This window comes from Anguilla rostrata, chromosome 18, assembly GCF_018555375.3.
Source record: "Anguilla rostrata isolate EN2019 chromosome 18, ASM1855537v3, whole genome shotgun sequence".
In the NCBI taxonomy this organism is placed as follows: domain Eukaryota; kingdom Metazoa; phylum Chordata; class Actinopteri; order Anguilliformes; family Anguillidae; genus Anguilla; species Anguilla rostrata.
This window is the reverse complement of record NC_057950.1, coordinates 14,157,739-14,184,908: the sequence shown is the minus strand read 5'-3', so window position 1 is coordinate 14,184,908 and position 27,170 is coordinate 14,157,739. Positions and strand designations below refer to the sequence as shown.

Below are 27,170 nucleotides of genomic sequence, written 5' to 3'. Positions count from 1 at the left end.
ATCTCACATACACTCACACACACACACACACACACACACACACACACACACCCCCCACAGTGTGAAGCATTTCAGCCCTGACTCCAGAACAGTAGGGCTGCTGGGTCTGCAGGCGGGGGCTCAGCTCGCCCTCCCCCCGGTTGTGGCTCCCTGCGGGCTGTGTGCTGTGTGCTCTGGGCCCCCCAGCCCGCCCCTCTGTGGTCTGGATCACTTCTGCGAAGTCTGGCTTCCTGCTGAATTCCCGTTCGGCCCACTCAGCTGTGACCGCTGACCTCCCCAGATATAGGACGTCTGGGTCCCTTCCTCTCCTCTGAGTCCGCTCGACCACCACGGCCGGCCCGCTCAGGGAAAGGGAGAGAGGGAAAAGGAGAGAGGGAGAGAGAGAGGGAGAGAGAGAGGGAGAGAGAGAGGGAGAGAGAGAGACAGAGAGACAGAGAGACAGAGAGAGAGAGAGAGAGAGAGAGAGAGAGAGAGAGAGAGAGAGAGAGAGAGAGAGAGAGAGAGAGAGAGAGAGAGAGAGAGAGAGAGAGAGAGAGAGAGAGAGAGAGAGAGAGAGAGAGATAGAGAGAGAGAGAGAGAGAGAGAGAGAGAGAGAGAGAGAGAGAGTAGGTGGAACTGTGTTCCAGACTGGGTTTCCTGCCCCCTCTGCCCCTCAGTTTGCGCCCCCGGTCAGCGGGCAGTCCCAGTCCAGAAGTGATCCTGAGCACTGAGCGCGTGTGACCGCTATTAACGCTTTCTCCTCCTCACAGCCTCGCGTGAGGACTATCGTCTCGCTCGTTTGGCTCCTTACTCTGCTCGCGTTTCTCTCCTTCCCTCCTCTCCCCCCTACCCCATCTTCCCTTTCTGCTTCTCCACCTCTCTCGTTAATGTTGTGTGATGCTAAACTGTGCGGCCTGTTTTTTTCTCCTGAAGCCTGGGGCCCCGTGTTCTCCTCGGCCCAGATCTACTAACCCACGGCAGGGGAATGCCTTTCCCTGCCTGCCGTGTGCTTGGGTCTTTTCGCCGGATTGTGTGCTCACTCACTCGTGTGCCTTGTAGAGGGATGCTATCTCTCTCTCGCTCTCTCTCTCTCTATCCATCTCTCATTCTCTCTCCCTCTCTCTGATGCATTTCTGGTCAACATGACCTGCAGGAGGTGTGGAATGTGTTTGTGGAGACATTGAAAAACTGCTGGGGCCATTTGCCACAGTTGTTGGATAACAGGGCGTTTTTAGATATGATTCGGCTCTATATGTGGATGAAATATGAATATAAACCGTTGAAATAGTTGTCCCTAGTAGAAGGACAGCTACAAAAGCATAAATAAGATGAATTACACATTTGATAATGAGCTTTTGAGCAGGCTTTCAGTTCAGATTTTTGGTGGACTTTCAGTGTTAATTTAAAAATGGCCTCAGTGAACCTCGCACAGCATTACCACTCTTCCTCCTTTTGTCCTCTTTTATTCTGTGTGACTCTCTCTCCCCTGTGGCTCTGTGTGGCGAGCGTGCGCTCCCTCTGTCTGAGCGGCTGTGTGTGACGCTCCCTCCCCTCTCTGTTGTGGCCGAAGCAGGGCCCAGAGCACCAAGCGGGGCTCCGGGATGGAGCGGTCCCAGAGCAGCACGTGGGACGGCGGGGAGGAGAGCAGGAACAAGCTGGTGAAGGCGGCCTCCACGTCCAAGCTGCTGGCCAAGGTGGCGAAGAACGCTGAGAAGTGAGTGCCCTTCTTCTCTTCTCCTCCGTCCGTCCACCTGTCCGTCCGTCCTTCTGAGTAGAGTGTTCGGGGGCCCAAAGAAGGGCCGCCTGTTTCTGGGTTTCATGCCCGTTCGCTCTCTTGATTATTTAATTAGCCTGGCCGTTTTCATGCTGCCTTTCTTGACGTGCTAATTGGCACGGCTGATTAGCTAATTGAGCCGGGGCGATTGGTGAACACAAAGCCTGCACACACACTGGCCCTATAGGAGTGGAATTGCCCTCTCCTGATACAGGGCACGCGGGTGATGATGTGGCTCAGAAGAGATGGTTGTCCTGGGGTCCGCACTGGCCACGGGGGTGCTGATTTTTAGGGGAGAGAGAGCCCTGCCTCCTTCCTGGCAGCACGCTCCAGTGAGCATGACTTCCTCTGCGGCCTGCGCTGACGCAGTCGCCGAATCTTCCCCGCGGGGGGTAGGGGGGTGGGGGGGTGGGGGGGGTGAATCAGTGTCTCGGTGACAGACGTTGGCCTCCCTCCAGAGATTCCCATCACGCATAATCACCGCGGTTCGTCATGCCGAGTTTCTCAATAAACGGGCGTCCCGCCAGAAGTGTGTCCGTGTTCCAAAACTTTGTTTTATCTTGTTGGACGCACAGCTGCCCCGTGCTGAACCGAGCTGAACCCCACTCTCCTAATCCCTCTTGGGGTCCCCACCACATTTTTCTGATTCCTTTTGTTTTTATTTTGTTCTTTTCCCTTTTTGTCCGGATAAATGGAGGAGGAGATTAGCAGCCTCTCACCTGCTGAAAAATGGAATACATTGTAAACCAACATTGGCTGATTTGTTGAGGAGCATTTTCCTAAACAGATTAATTTAATTATTTTTTAACTGAATTTCAACATTTCTTGCAACATTCAACTCTGATACAGTATAATGTTTTGAATACACAGTTACAGAACACACAGAATCTTGGGCAATATGAACTATGGTCAGGAAGGTTTCTGAAATAAAAGTGTATTAACAGCTAGCTTGTTTCATGCTGAAGGGAACATGTGCCATTGACTTCAATTATGAAAGCAGAATGACCTTAAATCACTACCATAACATTTACACGGAGCCAAACCTCAATACATCTGACTAGCATTAACTTTCATCATACTGCCGTATATGCAACGACCACAAACTTTTTGAACGTCTGCTATGATTCACTATAGAGGGAACACAGTGCACCATGTTGCAGTCTACTATGTTTTTAAGGCTCGTTCGTCTTCTGTGCGGTGGTGTGGGCCTACCAGGGTATCCACGTACAAAAATGTTACATGATGAATCAAATTTGACTCAATTAGTCATGTAGTATGTGGCTCACACTCACTTTCCCCTGGTTTCTGACTCTTTTCCAGGCACAAAGACTCAGTTCCCACCCAAGGTAAGTTATAATATGAATAATAGTAAACCAAAGAGTTAGATGCTAAAACATTGGCATATTTCAGGGTTATGGGCTAAAATATTGACGTTTCTTATGGATGCATGCTAAAACATTGTCACATATTATATCAGAGTGGGTCTGTATGTTTACCGAGTTGAGCCAAATGGTTGTTATCCGTGGTACAGTACCATAGGCTCCAGTGATGCCCTGGGCTTTTCTGGATCTAGAAGGATTCTAGTTCAGTGGGTTCAGAGCCAGAACAGAGAGCCCTCACAGCACTTAGGGCTTATGCAGTTTTGGCCTTCAGGTTGTTAAGCAGAAGGTATCAATAAGCATTTGTGACTAACAGAAAAGAGTGACTACATTCACTAACTAGCAAACGTTTGCTTTGTTGAATGCTCGTTAGATCCCTGATACCCCACACTTACTTCTGATCGTTTCTGTTTTCGTGTTGTCATTTCCACGTTCATTTCCATTCAGCGTTTCACTCATTTGTGTTGAATGATTTTATTTCTGTCTCATAACCAGCCAAAATGTCGACCCGAGAGAAAAACAGCCAAGGTAAGATTCCATCGGGAGGGTGGCGAGAGCTACAAAGGGAGCGCTTGCCTGCTGTCTGCTTTGAGCTGCTACCACTCTCGCTCTCTTCCTCTCTCTTTCCCCCTCTCTCCCTCCCCTCCCTCATTCTTTCAATGTCTCAATTCAATTCGAATGTCTTTATTGGCATGCCAAAGACATTTTTTGTCTGGCCAGTGCACGTCACTGTCACATTACTGGAAACGCGGCTTGCTGATTTAAAGGTTCGCAAGTAAGAAATTCACAAGTAATTGCCCAGTGTTGCAATAGGAATGTCCCAAATAAAATGGAATCTTCAACCTTATGGAGCCTAGCTTTTCACACAATTATATCACATGACAGCCCACAAAAAAGTCACCAGCTTTGAGTTTCCCTATTGATATAGATTTATATGGTCATGAATTCTGGCTGTGTATTTTAAAAAAATCTGTGGCACAGAGGCTAGAAATGTAACTGTGCGTAGAATCGTAAACTTAATAAACTTGTTCAGAGAGCCTCTTTTGAGAGGAATTTTAAGTGCTGTTTTCTCATGGCAAAGAGACACGGGTCCTGTCCCTCAGACTCTGTTAGCTCCGCCCCCCCTTCAGGGCGTGGTGCTCGTTCACCCTGCTGTGTGGGTGCAGAGCAGTGATGTTCACTTTGTCCTTCAGTTGAGCGGAAGGGTGAGAAGTTTTCCCTTCTTAGTTTTTAATCAATCAGTTCCTGAACCTGTTTTGCTTGATGGTTGTTAAGGTGAAAAGCCCTGCGGCTCTCCTAGGACAAGTGAATATCACTGTTGTAGAGGTGCACAGAATCCCTGCTGCTCCCTTTACCCTCAGCATACGTCCTGGTCCTGTTTTGGGGAATGGACAGGAATTGAGGAAAACACATTGCAGCAGTCCCTGCCACTGAAACCCAAGCTTCCTCCTTCTCCTTCTCCTTTTCCATCTCCTCTTCTTCCTCCACACGCCTCCTGCTTGTTTCCGTTCCAGCCCCTTCGCACGGTGCTCGCTGTGTGTCTGTCTGTCCGTCTGCGCTGGTCTGTATGATGCGGGCTGAGCTGGCCTACTCACTGCGGGGCCTCAATCTTCCTCTCCCTCCCTCCCTTTCCTGCTTTCCTTGGGGGGGGGGGGGGCAACATTAAGAGGAGGTTAGGGGTGTGATAGGCCTTTTGGGGAGATGTAATGGCTCCTCTCTCTCCTCAGAGGGTGACTACATTAAGATGAGGTGGGGGGTGTGATAGAGGTTTTGGGGAGATGTAATGGCTCCTCTCTCTCCTCAGAGGGTGACTACATTAAGATGAGGTGGGGGGTGTGATAGAGGTTTTGGGGAGGTGTAATGGCTCCTCTCTCTCCTCAGAGGGTGACTACATTAAGATGAGGTGGGGGGTGTGATAGAGGTTTTGGGGAGGTGTAATGGCTCCTCTCTCTCCTCAGAGGGTGACTACATTAAGATGTTCATGCGGGGGCGGCCCATCACCATGTTCATCCCGTCCAACGTGGAGAACTACGAGGATGTGCGGACCGAGCTGCCGTCCGAGAGGCTGAAGCTGGAGTGGGTGTATCCTTCTCTGGCATGTCCAGTGGGGGGTGCTGTTTCCATTCTGTGACCTGCTTGCCTGCACTTCTTCATTTACGTCTGTCCGTTGGTCCATCTGTTTAATTTGCCTTTTGGATATTTTTCTGCCGCAAATATGTCTGTCTGTCTGTATGCCTGCCTGTCTGTCTCTGTCTGTCTGTCTGTTTGTCTCTGTCTGTCTGTCTGACTGTGCAGCAGCATATCTGTCCTGTCTGTCTCTCTGTGTGTTTGTCTTGGCTGTCTGCACTTCTGTCCGCCGGCGTGTTTGTCCTGTCTGCGTCCTGGGCTGACCGTCATGCTGCACTTCCTCTCCCCATCGCCGCGCTGCTTCCTGGTTGGCTGTGTGGGGAGCAGATCCTGTGGATGTGGGTCCTCCCTTCCTCTGGTGGTTCAAGGCGCACCTCTCCCCTGCCCCCCACTGCCCCCCCCCCCCCCCCCCCCCCCGCAGGCCTTGGCTGGGGACTATTGATGTACCGTTGCTGAGCTAACAGTGGGGGAGTAACAGTGCCTGCCTAACTGGCTTCTGTGTGTTCAGCGTTCACTGCTCTGTTTGCCTGGGCTCAATCTTCCTTCTTTATTTCTCCCCTCTTTTAATCAACTTACACGTTAGTGCAACACAGTGAATACTGCCAAGCCATCTCTGACTCTGGCTCTGGCTCTGGCTCTCTCTCTCTCTTTGTGTGTGTGCAAGTACATGTGTGGGTGGGTGGGTGTGCGTGTGTGTGAGTGTGTGTTTGTTGTGCTCCTTGACTCTGTGGCTCAGGTACGGCTACAAGGGCCGCGACTGCAGGGCGAACGTGTACCTGCTGCCCACGGGAGAGATCGTGTACTTCATCGCCTCCGTGGTCGTGCTCTTCAACTACGAGGAGCGGACGCAGCGCCACTACCTGGGACACACAGACTGCGTCAAATGGTGCGTCGCTCTCAGTCACGTAGCCTGGAACTCATAGCCGGGAGAGGAACAAATAGCCAGGGCTACTATATCACATCAGTGACCCCAATTAGTGGATCTATAATTACCGGGGGAGGGGCCTTGTCTCAGTTGCAAAGTGATATTTAAAATGGATTTGTCCATTCTGGCCTTCCATTATCTAACTACGCCAACAGTCTCTGCCTCTGTGCCCTCGGTGAAAATGGAGATATTAATGACCTCGTGACCTAATAACCATTTTACACTGAACATATTTATTTTTACCTGTGAATGTGTACATCACCCTGTCTTTCTTTCACTGAGAACCTTTTCTCCCCTCCTTCCTGTGTGTCCTGTCCCTGCCTGTGCCCGCTGCAGTCTGGCCATCCACCCAGATAAGATCCGCATCGCCACGGGACAGCTCGCTGGGGTGGACAAGGACGGCCGGGTGAGCCCCCACCACCCCCCCCCCCAAATTATCCTGGGTTATCCCAGCTTTCACGCCGCCAAACCCGGCGAGACACACCCACGGTGGCGTTAAACAGGTTTTAGAGAGAGCTGCGCTCTCCCGACACCCCACCCCATGCAGCTAGCTTGGCCCTGCGCCACTAGCCTGCTGCTGAAATGACAGGGATGCTGGCTGTGGCGTGTGCACTTACGGAGGGAACACAATAGGCACGGTGTGTGCGTGTGTATGTGTGTTGCACAACCGGTGTGTGCGGGAGTGTGCGTGCGTGCACATGCATGTCACCGCGTGTGTTGTGCAACAAACTGGACTGTTCAGGACTCATGACACCATGATGCATTTAGCAAGAGCTGCCAGGAAGGAGACTACGTGCACCATATGTGTTTTCACAAACTGCATATTCAGCATTAATACTGAAGCTGGGCTATCACCGCCAAGGTTGGGGGGTTTTGTTTCCCATTTGGGGCACTGCTTTTGTACCCTTGAGTACTTAACCCAAGTTTCTTCAGTGGATATCCAGCTAATGAATGGATTTTGTGTGAAGAATATAATCTGTGTGAGTTGCTGTGGATAAGCCCTTCTGCTGAATGTCGGAAAATGTCTAAAATGTGAATGAGATCAGCTAAATCACATTACATTGTACAGTGTGACTTACAATATTAGCTGATAAATATGTTTTAGTTTGGTCTAATTCATAAAGATTAAGTTGAAATATAATTATTTTTAATGTGATCTTGCACATTGCCCACGGTGGGGATATTTCATGGATTTTGAAAATGTTTTACTCAGTGGTGCTACGGCATCTCGTGCCACGGGTTTGAAACCTGAACCTAGCGGTTATGAGCCCAGTTCCTGTAACCGCGTTGGTCACCCCAGATGAATGCACGCTTGAGCAGACGGGTGATGGAAATTCTGGGCGAAAAATATGTGAGCATTGTGTATGAGTAAAGACTGAGGGCTTTGCTCAGCCTTAGGGTACATCACAGTGTTACACTACAGACTGGCTCAAATGTATATAACAGAAAAAACGACTTATATAATTACCCAGATTCATATGAACCCCTAAAATCAACTTCTACTCCGGCTTAAGTGTTTTCTCCCATTGGACATTTTGAGAAAATCTTATATTTCACAACAGGACACCCTATAGTGAAAAATTAAGTATTGTTAATTATATACGAGACGAAAAGGTGATAAGCTGATGTCTGCCAGTTCTCTAAAACCTTTGCCACATTACTGCTGTCTTTACTGCTGTCTTTGATGCATGTGATGAGAAGCAGGGAATATTAACCCCACTCCCCCTCCCCTTCCCCCAGCCTCTCCAGCCCCACGTCAGGGTGTGGGACTCGGTCAGCCTGTCCACCCTGCAGGTCATCGGGCTGGGCACCTTCGAGAGGGGCGTCGGGTCGCTCTGCTTCTCCAAAGCTGTGAGTCCCCCCCCATCCTTCCTCATCCTTCCTCCCGCACCTTCCTCCTCCTCCTCACTGCTCAGACAGCACAGCGGGCGTTAAATGCGCCCGCCTGGGTCCGGGGCGGTAACGCCACCATTCCGTTCCCCCACACCAATCGACCGGAGCCCCCTTCCTGACGGCTGAGGGGAAGGCATGTTATTTGTTTTTGCTCTTTTAAGGCCCGTGGCCTGATACACGGGAGCAGTGGTGCAGTTTGTGGGGCTCTGGACCTCCACGCTGTGAACGCGCTGTTTGGACAGAGGCCTCACCTGGCTGCCAAATGCCTCACAGTGTTTCTAATCAGCAGTATTTTACAGTGTTTACAGTCTCCCTTTTCTCTCTCTCCCCTTCGCTCTCTAGCGCTTTCTCTCCCTCTCGCACTCTCTCTTTCTCTCATTCTCTCTCACTCTTTTTCTCTCCCTCTCTCGAATAAAAATTCTGATTCAAATGTGCTATATAGACATGACCACACACAAGTATATTTCTCATTCTCTCTTTCCCTCTCCCCCTCCCTCTCAGCAAATTCCGATGTCTTTTTTTTAAGTCATTGAAATATTGCATGTCATATTTTTGACAGGACATGGGTACCCACCTGGGGGTGATCGATGACTCTAATGAGCACATGCTAACCATCTGGGACTGGCAGAAGAAATCCAAGATTGCTGAGATTAAGGTTCGAGCCCCGAGGGTGACATTGCATTATATTACTATCACTTAGCAGATGCACAAACGTGCCATAACACCAGGAAGAAACCGAGGCTCCTTTCTAATCATTACAAAAGTGTATTCAACAATCCAGCAAACAATAATTTAAACAAAAGTAAATACCTTGTCACTGCGAAACTATTTTTGTGCTGCTATACCTATAACTTTATTATATCATAAAGAAATCCAGACAGTACGATTGGACATAGGAGAGGGTCAGGGAAGACATATATGGTCTGATACGGTGGCTCTTCAGCCTGCGCTGGAAGATGGAAAGGTCTGCCATCCTGTTCGTAGCTCATTCAAACTACTACATTCCATGGGTTTTAGAGAGAAAGAGGAGAAAAGAGAGAGGGCTGTAGTTCTGGATGACTGAGGGGTGGGTCCTTGAGAAGGGGAATGACAGGAGGCTACAGAGACACGTTCAGGGGACAGGGATGATTTAATCTGGGAGAAGATGAATGGGAGAATTGGAAAAGGAGTGTGGGAACAAGATCCAGGGAACAGGTAGTTGGACACCTGGATTGCTGGAGTTGAGAAAGGTCAACATCTGTAAGAAGAGTGATTGCAGAGAGTTGGTGGGGTGATGTGTGGGGAGTGGGGGGAGGTTCTGACCCCCCTCCCTCCCGGCCCACACTCTCTCTCCCCCCCTCGCTGTGATGCCGCCTGTCTGTAACTCTGTTTCCGCTCCGCCCCTCCAGAGCACCAATGAGGTGGTGTTAGCGGTGGAGTTCCACCCCACAGACCACACCACACGCACGTCACCTGCGCAGCAAAAACCCACGCACGTCATCTACTGAACCTGCACAGGCGCACTCGCTGCACCAACGCAGGCATCTTCTGCACACACCACACGCACTGCACACACACTGCACACACACGCACGCACGCACGCATGCGCACGCACGCACCACTGCACACACACACACACGCACGCATGCACACACACGCATGCACGCACGCACGCACGCACGCACACACACACACAGACACACACACACACGCACGCATGCACACACACGCATGCACGCACGCACGCACGCACTGCACACACACACACAGACACACACACACATACACACACACACACCTACCTGCGCACACAAACACACACACACACACACACATACATACATGCGCACACACACACATACACACACACACACACCTACCTGCGCACACAAACACACAAACACACACACGCATGCCTGCATACATACTCTCACATGTATGTACATATGCATGCATGCATGCATGCAACCACACTTTCACATCCATGCTTTTATGCAGTAGACTCCAGTCTTTTATTGGCAAGAACTTAATTGCAGACACACTGCCAATGTGACAACCAATGAGAGCCAAACATGAAAAGAAGCCACATAGTCAAACCCTGACGTCAGCATTAATTACTAAAATACCTCTCTCAAGTTCCCACCTCTGTCTCTCTGTGTTTCTGTCATTGCCTCCGCAGAAATACGAGAAGCCCAAGTTTGTGCAGTGCCTGGCCTTCCTCAGTAACGGGGACGTCCTGACGGGCGATTCGGGGGGCATCATGCTTGTGTGGAGTCGCAGCACCGTGGAGCCCGCCCCCGGAAAGGGGCCGAAAGGTACCCACACCCTGAGAGTCGCTCCACCTCTGACACCTCCGTGTCACTCACCGAACCAGGCCGCCGAGCTTCGCCTCCCGTCCTCACACACGACTCCTCCCCTTTTTTTATAGACAGCGCAATCTCTTTCTTGGAATGAAAAGTAAAAAATAAACTGAAATTAAAAAGGGAGAGGAGAGAGCGAAGATGGGGGGAGGGGGGTGAGATGGAGAAAGGGGGAGGGAGGTGGAGAGAGGGAACGAGAGAGCGTGGGGGTAGAGATAGGGTGTGTACGCTGGCAAGAGTTTGGTATCAGCCTTACGAGCCTGGAGGAAGATCCGTGTTCCAGTGGTAATTGTTTTCGCTGGCATGCAGCAGAACTGGTCTGAAAGCGCTAGCGAGAAGTGCCAGCGCTAGACTGTTAGTCACTATTTATTTACTCGCCTTGCTGCGGCTAATCAGACCACAGCGCCCCCCGGCTGCCGAGACAGTCTGAAGGGCGATCTGAAATTGGGTGGAGGGGGGAGAGGGCGGGGCCTGAGAGAGGCGCCCCGCTCTGAAGCAACAGCGCTCCCGCGGTGCTTTGAGAAAGCAGGCGCGTGGTTCGCCGGCCCAAACGGCTGTCCCGTGGCGATTCCAACATGTTTTTGCCTTTTGTAAGATTCAGGGGACTAGCTGCTGGGGAGAGGGGGAGTTCTGCGGTTTCAGATCCCCCCGTGAATTTGTATTAGATTAACTACAACAACAACAACAGGGTGGGTGTGGTGTTCAGTGATGCAAGAGCAGTGAGCTAAGGTCTTATGCCATTTGCATTGACAGGCATTAAAGATCTGCGGACGCACTGTTGTTTGGATGGGCAGATAGACACGGGGAAATGAGCAGTTAGCAGCGCATATTTCTGCTGTCAATGCAAATGCATTGGGACACACTAGCCTCCTGGGCGCTCTGTATCTGGACCTGTGGTTCCAAAGTTAATATTTGTGCAGAACAGTTCCTGTTTCTCTTCCTGCACAGTCTTCTTTATCAAGGTCAAACTCTGCCCCCTATTGCCCGTACGGCCTTCCTGCTGGCCTTGTTGTCCTGCTCGTTCTGTGCTGTGCCAGCTGCTCTCTGCCTGTGCTGCTCGCTCGGCTGTATTGTAGACGATTGCCAGTTTGATAGGGCGCTGACTCTGTGCTTCGCCTGAAAATTTAAATAAGTGGGCCCTGATTTAACAACTCTCTGCAAGCTGATCCAAAGACACCGTTGCTTGATGTGTACCGCTGCACTTCTTTGCTTGTTGAATGAAGTTTAAAAATAATGTGAAGGTATGGTGCTTTTGCTTGAAGGGGCCCTATTAATACTATATGATATGAATAACTTAAAAATATGCATCGGGAAGCTTTTTAAGAGTATTGGAAATCTTTATTGCTATTACTGCAATGTGCAGTTTATGAGATGGATCAAAGGGTCTGCCTTCATCTTGTACCAAAAGTGAGACCGGTTTGCCCATATCCTACCCTTAACTGCTCCAAATCTCTTGTGTATTCATAAAAACTGACCTGGGGAACACTCTTGTTTGTGGATGGCATGATTTCCTTTTGGGTTTAGCTCTGTATCATTCGCCTCCATGTCCTAGCAGTAGTTTCAGTTCTGCATCGTCATGCCTGTTACCGTGAGCACCCCTGTTTCTTTAGATCCTCTTGAATTCTGTTTTCTTTCTTTCCCTGGTTTTCCTTTTATCACAGTAATGAGAAACACAGAAATGTTCCTTGTTTAGCCTTAAGGACATAGGGTATTTTTTGTTGCTCATTTTATATTTGATATTTTACGTACACGTATTTTAATACAACACAGAAGACAAAAGCCACAGTCATCTCTCATCATTGACTTACTGTCCTCACTGTTATGGCGACAGTGGCAGACGACCCCAGCAGGGAAGGTTGATGGTGTTTGATGTTGAAATTTGAGCTTTTTGGAGAGCTCCCCAGTGCTGCCTTTGGAAACTGTGCCAGTTTGGTTGAGTTAGAGGCAGAGGCTCTGCTGGGCCAGGACCAGTTTAGCAAAATGGTTGGGCTGTGCTGAACTTTGCAGCACTATAGAGCGGTGTCTGTATGTGTGTGTGTGTGTGTGTGTGTGTGTGTGTGTGTGTGTGTGTGTGAAACCAGCCTGTGGCTCTGAACCTCTGGAGTTCAGGAGCTCTCGGGCTCTGGGGCTCTGGAATTCTAGGGCTTACTGGCTGTGAGGCTCTGGGGCTGGTGCAGGAAGGGGGAGCCCCCTGTACTTCTGACCCTGACCAGCAGGCTTCCCCTGCTGCAGGATCTGCTTTATCTGCACAGCGTCAGTGCTAATGCAGGGGCAGTACACAGGAGAGATGTGGTGAACAGACACACACATGCACACACACACACACACACATGCAATGCACACACACACACACACACATACGCGCACACACACACACACACGTGCAATGCACACACACACATGCACCCTGATGCACACACACACGCACAACCATAGCCACACCACACACACCGCAATGCACCACACACACTGTCACGCACACATACCATGCACGCACGCACGCACACACACACATGCACACACGCACGCACACACACACACACACACAAACACACGTTCATGATTCTCCTCAGCACATGCTGCGGTCCTGGAAACAAGAGAGTGCCTGTCTTGAATTCCCACCATAAACCACATTAATGACTGTGAAGTATTTCTGGTATTTACTCCCAGAAGTCTGGGCTGTGAGTCGCTGTGCAGTCACTCCGCTCTGCTCTCCTCTCTCACCTCTCCCCCTCTATTTTTCTTTCTTTGTGGGGTACGGTGAGGGTCAGGTCTCTTGTTATTGTATCCTGCTTCTTGTTTTACTGTGTATTTTAGTGTTTACGCTGCCCTTGATCAAATGCCATACTCCATGCATTTGTGATATAGAATTCTGTCTGAGCTAGATTTTAAGGGGAAAAAAACCCGTGTTAGTGTCTGTGCGTGTCTGCTTTGTGTCTCACCCCTGACTCCGCCCCTGCTTCCTCCTGTGGCTCCTCCCACAGGCGCGTACCAGATCAGCCGTCAGATCAAGGGGCACGACGGCAGCGTGTTCACCCTGTGTCAGATGAGGAACGGCACCCTGCTGACGGGAGGGGGGAAGGACCACAAGATCATCCTGTGGGACCACGACCTGAACCCTGAGAGAGACATCGAGGTAGAGAGGGACCCTTAATGCTGCTGCATGCGCACAGGCATGCGTACACGTGTACACCTTCACATATGGGCGCATGCACTTGTATTTGCGCATATACACTCTTGCACATACTGCAGACATGTGCACACACATGCACATATACTTACACATGCACACACACTCAAGTGTAAACACATATGCATGCCCCGAAGAGTGCACGCACTCCCTCGTCCATTAAAATGATCTTCAGCTCCTCCCTCCCTCTCCTCTTCCCTGTGGTCTTACAGGTCCCTGACCAATATGGAACCATTCGAGCGGTGGCCGAGGGGAAGGGGGAGCAGTTTTTGGTGGGCACGTCGCGCAACTTCATCCTGAGGGGGACGTTTAACGATGGTTTCCAAGTGGAAGTGCAGGTGAGGGGAACGTCCTGTTCTCTCCACTCTTCCACACTCTGTATTTCCCCCATGTCCCCTAATGCTTCCTCTTCAGTATAGTGAGCACAGAAATATATCACTGTTCCACTGTCTGAGTAGCTACAGCTCAAACAAGACCGTGGAGTATGCAAGTATGTGTGTAGCTGGGCTGTGCACATGGACAGTTTGGTGGATATTGTAGACTGGTGGTTGACTATGAAGTTTTTGGCAGAACATGCCTGTATATAGCTTATACCCAGATAGTCAGGCATGTTTGGTATTCAGTTACTGTTCTCACAGTCTTGTACATGAGCAATGGGACTCGCACTCAGGTAGTTTGCTTCACAGGAAGCAGTAGTGTGTACACAGGTAGTCAGGAGCACAGGTGAGGAGCCTGTGCAGAATACTGGTGGTGTAGAGCCGGGGAAGAGCTACAGCTACCTGTGCAGCACACTCCCCGAGCGTTTCCTACTGTAAGAGGGGACAGGGATGGAGGGTGGGAGCAGATGAAAGGGATCCTGGGACTGCGCAGTGCGTCCAGCGCCCATCCCAGCTCGTTGGTTCCGACTCATTTCCTTCCTGACCGAGCGCAGAAGAGAGCCATTATATCAGGAGACGGAGCGTTCGAGCTGTCGTACATGGGGGAGAGGGGAAGGGAGTGATTTTCTGGCGTTTTGCAGTTTAAATAAGCAAATGCCTGTCAAATTCCCCTTCAGCCTCTCAACTTTGGCAACGGGGCCCTTTGAAGCCGTTCCGCTCTGCGCTGTGTGTCTGTCCCTAAGTGATTTCCTCTCTCTGTGAAAGAGGCTTGTTCCCTCTTGTTTCTCCTGGCCCCGCCATCAGAGCGATGATGTCACTAACCCTAAACTCCGCCTCCTCAGGGTCACACGGATGAGCTGTGGGGGCTGGCCTCGCACCCCTTCAAGGACCTGTTCCTCACCTGTGCTCAGGACAGACAGGTGTGCCTCTGGAACTCTGTGGACCACTCCCTGGAATGGACCAGGCTTCTGGATGTAAGCACCTACAACTGAGTCTCTTAAGTCTGTCACATGACTTGTGCATGTTCCAGGGTGGTTAATAGTCTGCAGCTTTATTTTGTCTAATATTGACTAAAGGTTACTGAAATTTTTGTGTCCTCTCTCCCTCTATCCCTCCATCGATCCATGCCTTCATATTTTTTTCTCTCTGCTTCCCCTTCTCCCATCTGTCCTTCATTTCCCCCTCTCTCCCACCTCATCTTTTTTTGCCCTTCCCTCTATCCATACATGCATAAATTCTTTCCTCCTCCCCTCTCCCTCTGTCTTCCCTTCTCCTATCCCTACATGTTTTCTACTCTTTCCTCTTTTGCTTCCTGTGACTCCTCGTCCCTTTCTCCTCTTCTCACTCCTGTCCTCCATCTCTCTCCCTCTTTTCTCCTCCGTCTCATCCTCCTGCTTTCTCCATCCCTCAGGAGCACGGACACTGTGCAGACTTCCACCCCAGTGGTTCTGTAGTGGCCATCGGGACTCACTCAGGAAAGTAAGTCTGCAGGCTTCTGTGCAGCTCCACTGCAGTTCTACTTATTCAGCAGGATTCTCACAGAGTAAAGCAGCCACAGAACACTAGCAGTTGAAGAGTCATACATTGGAACACTCACACAGTAGAACACTCAAGCAGTAGAACCCTCATGCAGTAGTGCAGTAGTACATTCAAACAGTAGAACCCTCATGCAGTAGTGCAGTGGAACATTCAAACAGTAGACAATGTAAAGGATTGAAGCCTCATACAGTAGCTGTGGTCTCTGTACCAGCATGGAGTGGGGTGACAGGAATAGTTTACAGTATGATGCAATTCAGCATGTGTATTGCATTCAGTGTGAGCTCTCCCCCCTCTCCTTCCACCAGGTGGTATGCTCTCGATGCTGAGACGAGGGACCTGGTAGCCATCCACACAGACGGGAATGAGCAGCTGTCCGTCATGCGCTACTCTGTGGGTAGGTGGAGTCCTTACCCCCTTACCCTCCTTGCCATGCCACTGTCCTCGCTGTCATTCCTGCTGTAAAGAGACTGAATGAAAGGATCACCCACAATCCTCTGCCCTCCTCCTCAGATGGCACCCTGCTGGCAGTGGGATCACACGACAACTTCATTTACCTCTACACCGTGTCGGACAAGGGCAGGAAGTACAGCAGATACGGGAAGTGCACTGTGAGTCCGACCCCACCCCGCACCGCACACACCCCTCTGCCGTGCCTCGCTCAGGGAGGCGGGGTTTCAGTCTGCAGAGCCGCACGTGTCCGACCATGCGGTGGCGCCCTCCTCTGGTGGACCAGGAGCCTGCTCCAGTTGCGTGTCAAACGTGCCTCTCTCATGTGACGACCGTGTGATGACCGTGTGGTCGAGCTGGTGGCCAATGGCTTGGAGAGGGGCGTCTGGCAGCGGAACATAAATTGTAGGAGAGCACATGCTTTTCTGCATTCTTCCAAATTGGCGCAAGGCATTACAGAGAAGAGATGGCATATGCAACTAGATGTTCCAGATTGGGAGAAGAACTGAATCTTGTTTAATATTAGTTTGAAGATGAAACAGGATCATTAACAGTAGGTCATGTGATTGTTATCCAGTCAGAGCAAATACTAAAACAGGATCATTGACAGTAGGTCATGTGATTGTGGTCAAGTCAGAGCAAACACTAAAACAGGATCATTAACAGTAGGTCATGTGATTGTGGTCAAGTCAGAGCAAACAGTGTTAACTGGAGCTGAGTTGTGATGTTGGTTTAGTTCAGTCCAGGTGAATCCAAGTGCAGTCATAGTCAGGGCCAAGTCATTTTATTTACATGCAGACTTGGGCAGGTCCTGATTGGCTGTTTACACACACGCACTCAAGTTCTGTTTAACTGTGTGTTGTGTCATGGTAAGATCAATGTAATAAATTTCGTAGTGGAGGTCCTTGCATGGAGTTTGTGTGTTTCTGTCTGGCTGATGTCTTGGCGAAAGCGCATGGGTCATGTGACAGTTTGGCCAAGCCATCGTGGCACAGGACTGCCCGGTGGTGCCAGAGAGCGCCGGGCACTCGGGCGAGAAGTCTTACCTCAGCACGAAAAACAGGAAAATGATTCAAAGGACCGCAAACGAAAGGATAGAAAGTGTTCCTTTTTCTTTCGCCCTCTGTGTTAATATTGAAAGGCTTGAGCGTTTGAGTAGGAACAAAGACGTAATTAAAGTTGTGGGAATGTGACTTTGTGCTTTTATTGGGGCTGGCATAATTCGTGGCTGGGGCCTCCCAGGGATTTGGGAGTCTAGAGCAGAGCCCCTCGTGAGATTAACACAAGCTGTGCTTTAATATCAGCGAGCAGGAGGAGGGTGTCTGAGGGTATTGCACAGGCAGGATGGCAGCACAGATGTGTATGTGCGTGTGAGCATGTGTGTGTGTGCGTGCGTGCGTGCATGTGTGTGCCTGTGCACATGTGTATGTGTGTTCGTGTGTATGCGTGTGTGTGTGCATGTGCACATGTGTATGTGTGTTCGTATGTATGCGTGTGTGTGTGTATATTTGTGTGTGTGTGTGTACACGTGTATGAGTGTTCATATGTATGCATGTGTGCGTATGTGTGTGTATTTGTGTGTGTGCATGTGCACATGTGTATGTGTGTTCGTGTGTATGCGTGTGTGTGTGTGTGTGTATTTGTGTGTGTGCATGTGCACATGTGTATGTGTGTTCGTATGTATGCATGTGTGCGTGTGTGTATATGCATGTACATATAGAGGTGATATACAGTAGTTTGATGTACAGATGTGTTCACTGTGTCAGTGCAGTGTGTCTGTGTGCACATGCAAGCACAGCAGCTGGGAAGTGTCTGAGTCAGGCTTGGCACAACGTCACAGACATTCTTGTGTGTGTGTGTGTGTGTGTGTCTGTGTGTGGTGTGTGTGTGTTGTGTGTTGTGTGTGTCTGTGTCTGTGTGTGATGTGTGTGTGTGTGTTGGACACAAGCCTGCAGACTCCCAAGCAAACCATGCAAAGTGCCAAGACAGGCAAGCAGATTCCTCTCTGACCCAGAGTGGGAGAGGACAGACAGAAAAGCAGAGGGATAATGGAGGAGTGGGAAAGATCAGCCTCTCAGTCGCTCTCTCTCTCCTTCTCCCCCTCCCTGCCTCTCCCTATCTCTTCCTCCTGTTCTGCCCCTCAAAACCTGTATTCGTATCAAATGTACTTGATAGGTTATTTACATAATCATTTTTCACAAAGATTCCACCAACATTTTAGCAACACGGGGGCTATGTAGCTCTGTAACCAGCGCTTTCTCCCTGTCTGTTTTTCCTCTCCCGCCTCCTCCATTTCACTTTTATCAGCATGCTGAGCCTCGTGAGGTAGAGCACGCTCGGAGTAACCGTCAATCTGTCTGCTCTTCCTTTGTCTCAGGGACATTCCAGCTACATCACACATCTTGACTGGTCCCCCGACAACAAGTTCATCATGTCCAACTCAGGAGACTATGAAATCCTTTACTGTGAGTGGCTAAACGCTTTCCCAGCATATCCGCATGGCTCTACCAGCTGGCAGCTTCTTATATTTCAGCCCTTTAAATGTATGTCTGTGTGACACCCGCGTAATATTATACACTACCGATTAAGCACGCTGATATGTGAGTGCACTCTCATGCAAGCGTATAGAAATGCACAAATGTGTGCACACACATATACACACACACATGTGCATGCAAAACACAGACACACACACACAGACACACACACACACACACACACACACATGTGCACGCACATACACAGACACACGCATACACACACACACGTGCATGCACACACACACACACGCACACACATGTGCATGCACACACAGACACACGCATACACACACACACATGTGCATGCACACACTCAGACACACACACATGCACGCACATGTGAGCATGCGCTGACACAGACAGACAGACAGACAGACAGACAGACAGACACACACGTATGCACAAACTAAAATAGAAATGGTTTGTGCTCTAATAATCTGATGCTGGTGAATCCCATGGTGGTGATTATCCTCTCTCTCCCTCTCTCTCTCTCTGTCTCTCCCTCCCTCACAGGGGACATTCCAAACGGTTGCAAGCTGATCCGGAATCGTTCAGAGTGCAAGGACATCGACTGGGCCACGTACACCTGCGTGCTGGGCTTCCACGTCTTCGGTCAGTCCTGCCGTCCCGCAGGAAGTGCACCTTTAACAGTCTGTGATTCGAAAAACGCCACTCACACGAGGCCTGCTTAATTAATCAAATCTTTAACATGCAAGCTTTAATAACTGTTCAAACCCACTTGTGAGTCATCTTCTACTGGCTGTATTCATGAGCAGTTTCCAATGTTTATTGACTGCCTATAAGCAGTAATGAAGTTGTAGTTGAGTGTTTATAAGAAGATATGAATGTTTTCCCAATGGTTATAGGCAGTTATAAATGACTGTTGAATGCTTATTGTAAGCCTGCCAAGCTCTATGAAGGCGCTGTGTCCCAGCCTTCAAAGGAAGCGTTTTGAGCTTTGGGTGGGCTGTTTGTTTTGTTTCTGTGTGCGTGCGTGTGTGCGTGCGTGTGTGCGCGTGAGCGCACTTTGTGTGTGTGTGCGCGCGTGCACGTGTGTGTGTGTCTGTGTGTTTCTGTATGCGTGTGAGTGCACTCTGTGTGTGCCTGTGTGTTACTGGGGGGGATACTGGATTGGGTTTTCCCCTGTGGGGGTACGCTTTTCTCTTATATGAGGGCTGGTATTTTAGTGTTTCTGTGGGACTGCCTGCGCCAGACAGTCTGTGGTCGGATGGTAGTGGGGGCCTCAATCTCACTGCACTGTTAAACACCATCAGGAATTCTCCCTCTCCCTTTCCCTCTTTCTTTTTCTTTTTCTTTATTTTGGTCCTTCCTTTCTCTTTCTTACTCCTCAAATTCATACAAGCCTTTTTGTTATGATGACTTTTAGCACTGCCAAAGCCTTTAAACTGGAATCGCGCATAATGCTCGGGACATGTATGATATCAAAGTCAGTGCTCAAAATGCTCACAGTATTTAAAAAAAATAATATAATAATAATAATACTCAGAACTTATATATAAGCATTTCACCTCTTCATATTTTTGTACCAGATTTATAAAAGTAAAGCAAAATGATTTGTTGTCATTGGCTGACATGTTAATTCCCCCTCACCTGGAATTGTTTTCCTGACACTCGGGAGCCCTGCTGGAAGGATTAGGCCTCGGCTCTTTACTGCGCTGGAAAAGCCGTTAACTCTTGACTTTCGGATTCCAGTGCACTGAGCCCCAGGGCTGAGGGGGAACCTGAAAGTGAAGCCCATAGTCCCCCAGAGACACGTAACCGATCTCTGATTGGCGAGGGGAGCGGAGCTGCTCTGTGCGTCTGGGGTGCTAGCCTGCCCCCTGGTGGACGGTTTCTGAACAGCAGCCATTGGCCGGTGTAGGAGGGATACGGGATCCGCATAGCGAGGAAGTGAGGTGTCGGGGAGCAGACGCTGGGAGGAAAATGGCGGTCGTCCTCTGACTGCAGTGGCCAGACGAGATTCGGGAAGGCTAACCGCAGTTATTGGAAAGCATGCGTCTGTGTGATAAGTGTTTCCACAGGAAAATGTCAAAAAAATGCTTGAGATGTATCAGGGTTATTTTTTCACAGAACCTTCCACATTTCCATATTGGATTTTTTGCACTCAAGAAAATACAGTTCGGAATGGGGCACGACTATAGCGCCATCTTCTGGAGAGCATTAGAGCTGAACGCAGAGAGAGTGTGAAAGCGTACGCGCGCGTCCACGTGTGGGTGTGAACCCCGCTCCGCGTCTCTTTTCGGACAGGGGTGTGGCCCGAGGGCTCGGACGGGACGGACATCAACGCGCTGATCAGGTCCCACAACCGGAAGGTGATCGCGCTGGCCGACGACTTCTGCAAAGTGCACCTCTTCCAGTACCCCTGTTCCAGACCCAAGGTGAGCCGTCACTCAGAATGACCGAACAGAAGCCAGAGCCAGCACTCTGTCCTGCCAAATCTGGTTTTGGTTAAACTTACTGTGCTCACGCATGACAGCTGGAGACTGTTCTTGTGGTCTTGTGTGAAACGTTAATCTGCTGGTGAATCAGGATTGGTGTACACAGCTAATTGTGTAATTGAGCCGGGGTAATTGGTGGAAACCAAAAACATGCATGCACACTGGCCCTCTAGGAATGGGGTTTTCCATCCCGGCCCTACTGTAACTGTACAGAGTGTCCAGCTGCTGTAATTTAAGCGACTGTCTCCCTGCAGTGTCGTTGCTGTGCCGTGCTTTTATTGGCGTCACCGCTAATCGCTAATCGCTTTCTCGCTCTCCCCCCAGGCGCCGAGTCACAAGTACAGCGCCCACAGCAGTCACGTGACTAACGTCAGCTTCCAGCACAATGACAGTCACTTGGTGTCCACCGGCGGCAAGGACACCAGCATCATGCAGTGGCGATTGGTGGAGAAAATCCCCTCCTTACAGCAAAGCGAGAGCATGACCCTGGGGGAGGGGCTTCAAAACTCCACCCCCCGGGGTGGGGCCCCACCCCCAGTGGAGTCACTTACACCCACTGAACCCAACTCACTCCCGCTGGCCTCCCCACCCACGGGCACCACCACGCCCCCACCCACCCCTCCTGAGCCTACGCCCAATGGACAGCAGGAGAGCTCCCCTGACACCCCGCCCCCTTCTATCTCCACACCCCCGTCTTCCATTACCCCGCCCCCGTCTTCCATTACCCCGCCCCCAACTTCCATTACCCCGCCCCCAACTTCCATTACCCCACCCCCTTCTGCCACCACCCCGCCCCCTCTGATATCTCTCCACCCCCCTCTGACACCACTCCCACCCTGTCCGACAGCACACTGAGCGCCAAGGACAGCCTGGAGCCGAATGACGACGCGGCCACGCCCTGCGACGGGCACACACCCTCCCCACCCTCGTAAGAACCTGAGCCAGAACCCAGAGTTCGCTCTCTGTCCTGCTGTGAGCTCCCCCTAGAGGCCGTTTGATGTAACTGTGCTTTCCAGGGGAGCGCAGCTGGGTTTCATGTTTTTTTTTTTTTCTGGTTCTTTGATCTTTATTTTTATGTTCTTTTTGTCTGTTTGTTTGTTTTGAAGTAATTGTTAATTTCCAGATTGGTTGGAAAAAAGGGGGCTTGGTCTAAAGATGGGCTGGATACTCAGTTTAGTGTTTTATAGGTCTATGAGTGAAGGGTTTGAGGAGAGAACATCCCTGTTGTTTTAGATGATGCAGGTAATTAAACTGAAGATTAAAGCATGGATAAAAAGCAGACACATAAAACACACAGACACTAATACACTCAAAAACACACGATCAGACACTAACACACAGACTCTAACAGACACCGCAGCACACACAGGTACACACTCAGATACCGTCAGACACACAGATATATTTTTGAGGAAGAAACTGGCATCCAGAGAGAGAGAGAAAGTGGATGCTTCCTGTGCTTTGAAGGGAATGCTGAACCTGGGGTTTGTTTGAACTGAAAAAGCTGGCTTTCAGTTCTGATTTCCTTTTTTAACTTTATTTTATCTGGAGGAAGTTCTACTCATTCTATTGATGAATGGAAAAGCAAAAGAATAGGGGAGCTGCTCTACCTCTAGAAGTCTCACACACATCCACACACATGCACATATATACACACACGCACACACACACACACACACACACACACATACACGCACACAGGTCATCAGTGCATAGCTACAGATGAATATGAGCATCTGTGTATAAGTGTATAATTCTGAAGGAAGGTGGGCAGAGGTAGTCCCCTGTCTGCTCTGGCTGGCGTGGGTGTGATAGGAGGCAGACAGGAAGATGAGGCCCAGTGCGATGTCACCTGCTGTGAACCTGCAACCCGCGGGTATCTGTGGATTCCCGTTACGTCCCCCGGCCCGTTCAGCACACGGTGTCTCACCGCTCACCCTCCTGCTTAAAACAGCCGCACGGCAGCACGCAGCCATCAGCGTTAAAGGATGCTCACTGGCTCGGCTGTCCTGCACAGTTCTAAAATATGCAGTACAAAAAAAATTGCAGTTACATTTGGAACGTTTAGCAAATTTCCCGAATAGTCTCCTCCTTAGATAATGATCGTATTTTAATCTGTGCTCAGAGACTCTCTCGCCACGTTCCTTCTCATGAAGGAAAAGCTCGCTCGCTTGCCGGCTTTTCAGTGTAGCGTGGTAACGAGGGCTTAGTGGGCGCCAGTCGTGCTGGATTCCACAGAGCAGCACAGCCGTGTGATCAGCGACATGAAAGATCGACCAGCCCCGTCATACGGTCACGGTCAAGGGCCACGGTCAAGGGCCACGGTCCCTGACCGCGTGTCTGCATGATGTCTAGCGTTCAGAGTTTTCACTCTGTACCTTTCATTTGTTTTTTTTTTTAGTACTTGTTTGTTTCTCGATCTTTTATTTTTTATTTGTTTAAAACACAGTGATGTCAGAAATGACTTTTACGCGATCCCCCCTACCAGTCGGCACCGGTGGAGCGGGTTTGAGCCCCGCCCAGTCCTGCAGATGTACACGGAAACGGTCTGCGTTTAACTACGCCTCAGGCTTCTCCAGGTCTTCAGAAGTCTGCTTTTTTTTCTGAGGGCGGGTCTGTAATATGCAATTTTTCTTCTCATTTTTTAGGGTTGATTAGAGACTGTTTTTTTCTCTCTTTTCTGGACTGAAATATTTTTAAACTGATTTGAAACCTTCTGTTCTTTTTTGATAGTTTTTTTTTTTTTTTTTTTGGACTGAGACGTTTTTTAAGAAGTCTTAAGTGTGTGAGCCGGTGTTTACACACCTGTGTCATTCCGGATGGCGTCCCAGGTGTCATTCCCCTCCGCAGAATCTCAGGATTACCCCGCCAGGAACACGGCCAGCCCGGACGGAGGAAGGAGACCCCTTTCTCCCGAAACCTTGTTTCCCCCCCCCCCCCCCACCCCTTCCCCCATATGGGAACGCGCTGGTATCTGATGCAGGTCTATTGAGAGATGATGATGATGTTTAAAGAAAAGGGTTCTTTTGGGATTCTGGAAGTGGTGTGTACTCTGTGTGTGTGATGTGGGTGTGTTGCTGCCATACTCCTGTATGGAGTTATGGACTGACGGGATACATGCTGCATGGCAGCAATGACTTGATTGGCTGGGCTGCAAGGAACAGTCATGTGATTGATCAAGTTGCCAAGAAATGATGTTAATAGTTAATGCGTTAATGCGTTACCAACCTGCGGAGCTAATAGAGAAGATTGCTGACAAGTTTCAGGGCAGCGTAGTGATTGGCTACACATGGCCAGGGTAAAAGGTTTTTTTTTTCTTTTCTGTTTTAAAGACTGCTTGATACAGTAACTTAGTAAGAAGGCATGGGGTGTTGTGATAGAGGATGTTTGTTTGCTTGCACTGAGATGTGACGGGAGGGACGTAGCAGGTGAAGGATATGCATGAGGTCAGTGTTTTGGGAGAGGAGACCCCGTTGCCAGGCAGACGGGATGTCAGTTGAGGGCTGAATATGGTGACGGGCGTACGATAGGCTCAGTGCTGAGACTCCCAGCATGCGGCAGATTCATGCTATGTGCTGTGCTGCTCATACGATTGAAACACCAACCTTTCCAGCTGATCTTCAAAGAACCTCTTTTTTTCTGTGTATGTGATCATTTTCAGAATGTTTCCCAGTGAAATACTTGTGTTCTGTCCAGGGAATGTTTTTAGTCATTTTTTTCAGTATTTTTTATTGATTATGTTCAGTTTGAAAAGGAGCTGATTCCCGGAGAGCCATGCCTTCGACTACACAAAGCCGATTGTTGATTTTAGCCGACCCCAGCAAAGTCAGGACATGTTTCGACCCCTTCCTCCATCTTCCCATCATGCCACCGCCATCTCCAAGCTACAGGGGGCGCTGTTTCTCTTTGTAAGCGAGATACGGTGAGAAAAAGAAAGCTCTGTGGCTGATTGCCCTGGAACCAGGCTAGCACAAGGTAGCATAGGCGCCGACTGCTCTGCTAGTTACAAGAGTTTTTTTATGTCCTTAGATTTCCTTGGGCAGACTAAAGCACCGTTTGTCCTCTCTGTAAATTTGTAGCGGGTTGACTTGTCCCAAGTTAGTCCTTACAAAAATATGAAAAAATAAATGAAAGCCAGTCAGAGCCTGATCTAGGCCTGCTAGCCTGGGTCCAGCTCCACAGTTGTCCTTGCTCTCCTCTTTGTACATTCAGGTGTGGCTATTTTCTGTATATAATGGTATGCCTGTGTGTATATATCTGTTTTATTCAGTGATGTTAAAATCACTTTTGTTGTCAAAATCCACCACTTCCCAGAAAAACAGTTTAATGTTTCAAAGCAAAGCATGTAGGAAATCAGTTTTTAATCATTCACAGCAGCATTCCAAATGTTTTTAATCATACCGACCCGCTGTGACCCTCAACTGCGCCGAAATTGTGTAATTCTGATTTTGGCAGTGGGGAGCGATGATCGGGAAGAACCTTTGGAATGAAAATAAACAAAAACAGTGCTGTGGTGATGGGATGGAAGGGGCGTGTCCAAACAGAGGGGTGGGTGTGGCAGTGGGAAGGAGGCGTGGCCTCCCTGGGGTCGTTGCTCCGGTCAGTATGGTAGTTTCTAAGTGACCTTTCGCCTGCCTCCATGGGCCACGGCAGTGGTCAGCTCTGGGGGGCGAGCCGTAGACAAAATGCTTGAATGTGTCTGAGATGAATTGCCTTGCTACATTGTCTGTGTCGGAAGTAGGGATGTCAGGGTAGAAGGGGTTGGGCGGAACCCCCTCGTACCCCATGTTCTTTCTGAGAGAGATGGGCGACACGTAGCCACGGACACCAGCACACCTCACCTTGTCATCTTATTAGACGCTGGCAGAAATCCAAAATAGGATGTGAGACTCTCTACCTGCGGTCTAATTGCATACCGATACTGCACCACGCCCGGCTATGACGTTGCTGGGGAAACGAGCGATGTGCTGGATGGTACGAGCCTGATATCCCATCATGCACTACTTCAGCGGGCACAGGGTGTCCTGGTGTCTGCTCGGAACGTGTGCCCATCTCTCACAGTTTTATTTAATTTGTCCCCCCTCCCTCCCAGGGTTTGACCCTGAAGAGCTTGTACTGTGGCTGTTTGTGAGTTTGGCTAGTATTCAAAATTTATCAAATAAGTTAAAAAGTACCATGGAGAAATAAAAAAAAAAAAAAAAGGATCACAGAAGGATCTGAATGTTCAGTCTTCAGCCAATTCCTAGCAGAGCTGTGAATGTTTGGGTTGGGGTGGGGTGGGTGGGGTTTTACATTATGTCACATAACTGGGTACAGAGGGGTGGGGTGGGGGAGGTTCTCTCTTTCGGCTACGTTCTGGACGATCCTTTGTGATTGGCCAGCGCTTTGACGCCTCTGCAGAGGAGGCGGATGGACGGTCCTCCTGTGGCCCTGTCGGGCCGGGTGACGTGGTTCAGAAGCTTTACTGACAAAGAGAGCAATGATTCTACAGAATAAAACGCAGTGATGATTAAACTTGTGTCATTAAAATATGAATGGGGGGAAAAAGCTTTCACGTGAAGATGTTTGAGCCGATCTGTCTCTCATGCATTCCTGTCAAACGGCAGAAAAGTACTGAAGATTATTAAAAAAAAGAAAATAAAAATAAGGATGTTGTCACTTTGTTGTTTTACCATTTCATGTTCAATAATCAATCTTCTATGAGGAATGAGATTATAGGTGATTTTGTGACGTTCACAAAAAAAAAACTGAATGTCATGTTTTCTTTTCTTCTTTTTCTTTCTATTTCTGTTCCGTGCTTTTCGGAAACGTGATTACACTTTCAGGGCTCTGGCATCAGTGCAGGCGCCTCTCAGATGGGGAGGGGGGGAATGGTGTTTGGTAGCTCCCAAACGCATGCACCCTGGCCTGCTCTGCACAAACACAGCCCCAACCCCCATGAAACTTGGTGGTGTAATCCGCCGTCCACACGCTGCCACGGCAACTTATCAGGGCAAGCTGCCCAGCAGCCTCACTTTAATTAGAAATTGAGCTGTGGCTGTTTCCCGGACGATGTAGAAATTTTTGTATTTGTTCATTTGTTTAATTATTTTATTTAAAGTATTTACCCTTTAGTCATTAACTAAATACCCCAAAGATCAAGATCCCTGGTTACTGGCAGTTTGCATTGCAATCATTGCATCATCCCTTTGATTTATTTCTC

General features: G+C 49.5%; 1 protein-coding gene across 1 annotated transcript in view; it reads left to right on the top strand.

Moving 5' to 3' along the window:
- The window catches only part of LOC135245054 (echinoderm microtubule-associated protein-like 4), a 47,933-nt gene extending 21,321 nt beyond the window's left edge, over nucleotides 1-26,612 (top strand). Inside the window, 21 exon segments of the mRNA XM_064317823.1 lie at nucleotides 1,550-1,693; nucleotides 3,074-3,099; nucleotides 3,628-3,660; nucleotides 5,091-5,214; nucleotides 5,996-6,145; nucleotides 6,521-6,590; nucleotides 7,925-8,035; nucleotides 8,637-8,732; nucleotides 9,466-9,606; nucleotides 10,236-10,371; nucleotides 13,401-13,552; nucleotides 13,819-13,944; nucleotides 14,826-14,957; nucleotides 15,395-15,462; nucleotides 15,828-15,916; nucleotides 16,033-16,130; nucleotides 18,347-18,434; nucleotides 19,023-19,121; nucleotides 20,778-20,908; nucleotides 21,293-21,644; nucleotides 21,785-26,612. Coding sequence (XP_064173893.1) covers nucleotides 1,550-1,693; nucleotides 3,074-3,099; nucleotides 3,628-3,660; nucleotides 5,091-5,214; nucleotides 5,996-6,145; nucleotides 6,521-6,590; nucleotides 7,925-8,035; nucleotides 8,637-8,732; nucleotides 9,466-9,606; nucleotides 10,236-10,371; nucleotides 13,401-13,552; nucleotides 13,819-13,944; nucleotides 14,826-14,957; nucleotides 15,395-15,462; nucleotides 15,828-15,916; nucleotides 16,033-16,130; nucleotides 18,347-18,434; nucleotides 19,023-19,121; nucleotides 20,778-20,908; nucleotides 21,293-21,644; nucleotides 21,785-21,900 — 2,482 coding nt within the window. The 3' untranslated portion in view covers nucleotides 21,901-26,612.
- Nucleotides 26,613-27,170: the final 558 nt, after the last annotated feature.